Below are 6,944 nucleotides of genomic sequence, written 5' to 3'. Positions count from 1 at the left end.
GGTTAAGCGACTGCCTTCGGCTCAGGTCATGATCCTGGAGTCCCGGGATCGAGTCCCGCATCGGGCTCCCTGCTCGGCAGGGAGTCTGCTTCTCCCTCTCCCACTCCCCGTTTGTGTTCCCTCTCTCGCTGTGTCTTTCTCTGTCAAATAAATAAATAAAATCTTTAAAAAAAAAAAAAAGGAAAAATATATGAAATTCTTTTGGGCAAAAACAAACGAAAAACCCAAAAAACCTAAAACCACAGTGAGATACTACCGTAACCAGAGTGCAGGAGTGCAAGAGTACCTGGCTCCCGGACTCCCAAACAGGCCAGGTCCCGCCACTGGCTGCTGACAAAATCCAGTGGCAGAGACACAAGAGTTAGCGAGTTTGGGGAGAAACTGGAGCCTGTGTGCACTGCTGGTGGGAAGGTAAAATGGTGCAGCCACTGTGGGAAAGTTTGGGGGTTCCTCAAAACATTAAGCAGAATTATTGGATGGTCCAGCAATTCCACTTCTTGGAATGTATCCCAAAGAATTGAAAGTAGGGACTAGAAACGATACCGGAGTTCAGAGCAGCATTATTCACAATAGCCAAAAGGTGGAGACAATTCAGACGTCTGAAGACAGATGAATGGATAAACAAGATGTGGAATATACGTACAATGGGATATGATTCTGCCTTGAAAACAATGGAATTTTGATACATGCCATAATGTGGATGAATCCAAAGATGTCATGCTTTGTGAAATAAGTCAGACACAAAAGGACAAATATGGTATCATTCCCCCTTATATGAGGTTCCTAGAATAATCAAATGCATAGAGACAAAGTAGAATTGTGGTTACTAGGGGCTGGGCTAAGGGGGCAATGGAATTATTATTTTTAGAGCTTTTTAAAAAAAAATTTATTTTAAAGAGAGAGAGAGAGCAAATGGGGGGAGGAGCAGAGGGAGAAGGACAAGCAGATGCGGGGCTCAATCTCACGACCCTGAGATCATGACCTGAGCTGAAATCAAGAGTCCATCTGAGCCCTCCAGGAGCTCCAGGATTATCTTTTGATGGGCACAGAGTTTCAGTTTGTAACATTTTGTAAACATTTCATTTTTAACTGTTTATGTCATTAGATCAAATTCTTTCTTTCATGCTTTCAGATTTGGTGACATGCTTAAAATGGCCTTCCCTGAAGATCTTCACTTATATTGTGTTCTAAGGACTTCTTTGGTTTTATTTCTTACTCTGCAGTTTTCAGTCCATCCAGAATTTTGTTATGAGATAAAAATAAACACTTTTTACTTAGATTTTGATTGCCAATTTTGATAAGAATCTCTGTTAAATAATCTCTTCTTCCTTCTGCTAATTAAATTGTCATCTTTGTAATATAGTAAATGATGTGGGAAACAAAAGCAGAAGAGAAATTATTAAATTTCCTTACTATCTACAGCCCATTGACAAGTCCTTGAAACAGGCAGAGTGACATTTCCTCTAGGGACTCAACCGCCTCGATGTTAATACTTTGCTAAGGGCAAAAGGCAATCTGAGCCCAACCCCCAGCACCCTGTGAGTCTACTTTAACATTTAAAAATTCCTTTAGAAATTTCCTTTATCTCTAAACCCCCAAGATACATGTTGGCAATAATCTGTGTTGGCAATCATCCCCCAAGCATATGGCCCACCAATACATATCTAAAGGGTCTCATGACTAAGGTTTTATTAGATGGTAATAAATGGCCTTTTCCCAACAACAGCTAGCCCCCTCAAGGTCCTGGAAACCTTGCTTCCAAAATTCCTTAGAGGGACTTTATCTCTAACCCCCTCCCAACTTGAACGTATATAATGGCCCACCCCTCATGACCCCAGTGCAGCTCCTTCTGCCCACAGGTCCTGTCCCACCAAAGACATCTCAGGAATTCTTTCTTGGCCATTGGCTTCGAACCCTAACATCTTCCCTACATGAGTAAATTTTCACATTCTGGCCCACTTTACAGATGATTCTGTGCAATTGGCTACCACCACCTGTAAGTGGATGGCTGCAGACTACAGCCTCTCTCTGGGACGTCCCTGAAGGATAGTGGTGAAAGGAAATCTTTCTAGTAAGCAGAACTTCTATACTCATCATGAGTATTTCCTTCTTATTTTGTTACGAATAGGTTTGTATATATACACATATATTAAGGAAATATCTGTGTTCTCTTAATTACCTTATTCTCTTATCATGTAACATAAGATGTATTGACTTTGTCATTATTTATTAATTTTAAATCATAGTATTTAAACTGTGGGATATCAAGAGAAAACACTACCTCATTTTCTGGGGAAGGGATTAGTGTATTTTGCCTTGTAAGCAGGATAGTTGTATCATGTAAATATGTCGTTGTTAAGCAAAAAGGAAGGGAATTTGAAGGTTTGGAAGACTCTTGGCCCATCCGTATTGAAACAAACGAGAAAGCCTGTTTGGGCGAGAGCACTAGGTGTGGCCCTTTTTGATAAGATTAGTATGGATCAGCCCTCTCCACAGAGGCCAAGACTATGGAAGAAGACCGTATTTTATTATTACTGTTGCTGTCCTCTGCCATTTTTATTTTTTGTGTGTGTTTGTGCGTGCGTGTGTGCATGTGTAGGTGTGATAACCTTCTGTCATGGAACTTGAACATGTTCTTCTTGTCATTCAACTTTTCACTTCTGTGGTAGGCTTTTATTCTATTAATCTTTCTGTAAAGAAGTCTCATGCATGGGGCGCCTGGGTGGCTGGCTCAGTTGGTTGAGCGACTGCCTTCGGCTCAGGTCATGATCCCAGAGTCCCGGGATCGAGCCCCGCATCGGGCTCCCTGCTCGGCGGGGAGTCTGCTTCTCCCTCTGACCCTCCTCCCTCTCGTGCTCTCTGTCTCTCATTCTCTCTCTCGCAAATAAATAAATAAAATCTTAAAAAAAAAAAACTATCTTATTTGAGGGGCGCCTGGGTGGCTCAGTCATTAACCGTCTGCCTTCGGCTCAGGTCATGATCCTGGAGTCCCGGGATCGAGTCCCGCGTCGGGCTCCCTGCTCAGCACCGAGTCTGCTTGTCCCTCTCCGTGAGACACACTGTCTCTCTCTTTCAATGTCTCTCTCTCTAATAAATAAATAAATAAAATCTTAAAAATCTTAAAAAAAAAAACCATCTGTTGATACTGGATTCTAAAGCTTTATTGTCTGATTTATTTAAAATATGCTTTATTTTACCACACACACCTACATCAATATAATATTGTGCAAAGTCTGAACAATATGAACTTTCTCCTGTTAACTTCAAAAAATAAAACTGCTGGCTATTTGCCCAGCAAAAATGGGTTTAACAGAATAGAGAACTGCAATCTCGGACAAGCAAGCTTCTGCAAAACCACAGGCAAGTCTGGGGAACAAAAGAGAGGAATGCTGTTTTACAGAGAAAAGGGGGCGTTGGGAGGGGCTGTTGTAAACACAAGGTCCATTGGGTTAAACTGGGAGTTGGAAGTATGGTGGCTTCTCATTGGCTGAGCTGTGACGGTCTCTCATTGGCTGGGCTGTTGCTGGGGGAGGAGGAAAACCTTTCTTCCTCCTGCGGGCGGTAAAGTAGTAGCTAAAGTAGTAGGGGCTGCAGTTGGCCAGGAGCCTACGGTGTGAGAGCTCCCCCTGCTGGCCTCCTGACGCCTCTTTTTTTTTTTTTTTTAAGTAGGCTCTGTGCCCAGTGTGCAGCCCAGCCTGGGGCTTGAACTCATAATCCTGAGATCAAGACCTGAGCTGGGATTAAGAGTCAGCTGCTTAACCGACTGAGCCCCCCAGATGCATCCCCCCCATTTTAAATGAGGTTTCCTTTTATAAATTTTTACACTTCCAATGTTAATTTTCCGCAGTGCAAAAAACATTCAAGATGAAATACAAACCATCTCCTTGGGAAAAATTAAAGTTTCACGATAACCGAATGCCATGAACTCTCCTTTCGCTTTCGCTCCTACTGCTGTGCTCCCCGCAGGGGGACCCCGACGTGCAGGAGAACTGTGGGATCCTTCTGCTGATGTCATAGCCTCAGCAGTGTGGGAGCACATCAGGTGTTTCTCCTGACACACAGTCCCCATCCAGAGGGGGTCAATGTGTAAAACACAGGTTTATTTTCCTAAAATAACTGTGTGGCTTCATATCTATAAAATGTGGCAAAATAAGTCTCGAGTATCGTTGCGCACCTGCCTGTTGTCTGGTCACTATCCATCCCCCCTTCCTTTCTAAGAGAACTGCCCTCAGTAAGCGGCGCCAGAGGGACGGGGCGGGTCCTCTCGAGTGGGATGGGGGAGGCACAGGCTCTGGATTCAAAGTGGGTTCAAGGTCTCCTTTGCCACTTCCTACCCATTCGTCCTGAGCAAGCTACGTACCGCTTGCTCTTGGGCTCCCTGCTCAGCATATAAGGTGGCGGCCTGTCTAAGCCTAACCAAAACAATAGCAGCAGCAGCAAAAAATAGCAGCTACATTTCCCAGCCTGCCTTGCTATTAGGGCGAGACCTTTGAGAAATGAACCAGAAGCAGCTGTTGGGGCTTCTGAGAGAGCCCTTGCAAGTGGCAAGTCTTTTGGTCCTGCTATCTTCCTCCTGCCTGCCTGGGACAGGAAGAGATGGATGGAGCCCCAGCAGCCACCTTGGAAGCATGGGGTTGATAGCCCCACCCTATCATTAGAGGAGAGAGCTGGAAGGAGCCCGAGTTTCTCAGAGATAGAATACATTAAAAATTCCTCTAATTTCAGGCTTCTTCTTCTCAGAAAATTACCTGTCAGTGTGCGGAAGTTGGTGTTGTTGAGGTGATGGCAGAATCGTGTTCCGTTTCCTGACATCCTGGGCCTCTCCAGGTATCAGCCCGGCGCTCACCACCGCTTAGAGGATTTGGAGCCCCTGCTGAAGAGTCTTCTTACAGCCTTCTTCATGTCCTGGTTCCTCAGGCTGTAGATGAAGGGGATTAGCATGGGGGTCACCACTGTGTACATGATGGTTGCTACTGTGTCCTGGGCTGAGAAGGAGTTGGGGGGTCGTATGTATACCCTCAGGACAGTTCCACAGAACAGGGTGACCACAGACAGGTGGGCGATGCACGTGGAAAATGCTTTGCACCTTCCTGGGGTGGAGGGGATCCGGAGGACAGCTGCAGCTATGCGGATGTAGGAGACCACAATGAGCGCACAGGGGGCCACAAACAGGACCACGGCGCCCAGGAACACGTGCTGATTGACCCGCGTGTCTGAGCAGGCAATCTTCATCAGCAGGTAGGCGTTGCAGTAGAAGTGTGCGATCTCCCGGGCGGAGGAGCAGAACGTCAGTCTGTTCACGAGGAATGTGTGGACCAGAGCGATGAGGCCTGAGCACGTCCACGTGAGTGTAGTCAGTCCCCTACAGAGCTGGGGGGAGATGATGGTGTGGTACCGCAGGGGGTGGCAGATGGCCACGTAACGGTCCAGTGCCATGGCCTCCAGCAAAAAGGTGTCCAGGTTGGCAAAGGAGGTGAGAAAGTACAGTTGGGTCAGGCAGTGGGGGTAAGAGATCGTCCATGTTCCTGCTACGTGGCTGACCAACAGCTTGAGGATCAGGTTGGTGGTGAAGCAGATGTCAGCAAAGGAGAGATTGGTAAGGAAGAGGTACATGGGGGTGTGCAGGTGGGGATCGGAGCCGATGACGAGGATGATGAGTGTGTTCCTGGCCACGGTGACCAGGTACATACACAGGAAGAGCCAGAAGAGGACTTGCTGCTGCTCCGGGTCACTGGTGATGCCAAGCAGGAGGAACTCGGTGACTCCTGTCCCATTCTCCTTCCCCCTGGACATCCCACTGTGGCTCGGGGAGGTGACAGCCTACACACACAAGGGGGAGGACAAAATCCCAGCAGAGCCTGGTCTTGCTGTATGTGAAGAATCAGATCAAAGGTCATTTGTGATTGGATACATGACCAGAATTTTGTACCCATAGTAATTGCTGCTTCTTATCAAGTGCTTATTATGTGCCACCGTGCTAAGGAGTTTACGTGCACGATCTCTCTTAATCCCTGCAAAATAGGTACTCTCATGATTCCTGCTTTTCAGATGAAGTAGCTGAGACTCAATATATGTAGCTTGCTCAGGACCACATGAGTAGGAAGTGGCAAAGGAGACTTTGAACCCACTTTGAATCCAGAGCCTGTGCCTCCCCCATCCCACTCAAGAGGACCCGCCCCGTCCCTCTGGCGCAGCGTACTGAGGGCAGTGTGACTGAATCTTTGACCTCAACCCAGCCAGCATGTCCTCTCTAGAAAGGACTTCCTGCCCTGGTTCCTGCCTGCTTATCTGACTGCATGCCCTTCCTGCCTCAGAACAGGGCCTTTGCATGGGCTCTTCTTGTCCCAGCATTTCTCTCCACCCGGACCTTCTCATGGCTGATTTGTCACCTTTGTAACTCTGTGGGAGGTTACGTCATTTGTTAACTAGTTTATGGTGGGTTTTCCCCATGAGGCCATGCCCTCCTGAGAACAGGGTTGTGTCCACGCCGTTCTCTGTCGTGTGCCCAGTGCCCGTAACAATCCGCAGCACATGGTCAGTGCTCAACAAAGCCATCAAATAGAAGAATGAACTTTCACAAACGTATTGCACACCAAAATCGACCTGTAGAAAATATGTGGACACCAGGCTAATGAGAAATGTTTTGTTGTGATTAATGAATGCATTTAAGCAAAGAAAATAGCAGGTGTTTCTTTCTTTTTTTTTTTTTAAAGCTTTATTTATTTAAGAGAGAGAGAGCGTGCACAAGAGGGAGAAGCAGACCTCCCCACTGAGCAGGGAGCCCAACGTGGAACTCAATCTAGGGACTCTGGGATCATGACCTGAGCCAAAGGCGGAGGCTTAACCGACTGAGCCACCCAGGTGCTCCTGCAGGTGTTTATAAGAACAGAGTGGAAGGCAGGCAGGGTGGAGTCATAGGCAAGCCCAAGGTTCTGTGCCAACGG

The 6,944-nt window shown here is 46.8% G+C and overlaps 1 protein-coding gene across 1 annotated transcript; it reads right to left on the bottom strand.

Moving 5' to 3' along the window:
- Nucleotides 1–4,763: 4,763 nt before the first annotated feature.
- Nucleotides 4,764–6,545, bottom strand: LOC102728704 (olfactory receptor 1D2-like). Its single transcript, XM_006730522.2, has one exon. It carries the CDS (start codon nucleotides 5,791–5,793, stop codon nucleotides 4,843–4,845), a length of 951 nt encoding a protein of 316 aa, XP_006730585.2. The 5' UTR covers nucleotides 5,794–6,545; the 3' UTR covers nucleotides 4,764–4,842.
- Nucleotides 6,546–6,944: the final 399 nt, after the last annotated feature.

This window comes from Leptonychotes weddellii, chromosome 7, assembly GCF_054177405.1.
Source record: "Leptonychotes weddellii isolate Sample4059 chromosome 7, ASM5417740v2, whole genome shotgun sequence".
Taxonomy (NCBI): Eukaryota; Metazoa; Chordata; class Mammalia; order Carnivora; family Phocidae; genus Leptonychotes; species Leptonychotes weddellii.
The sequence above is the reverse complement of the archived record's forward strand: the minus strand, read 5'-3'. Positions and strand labels throughout refer to the sequence as shown.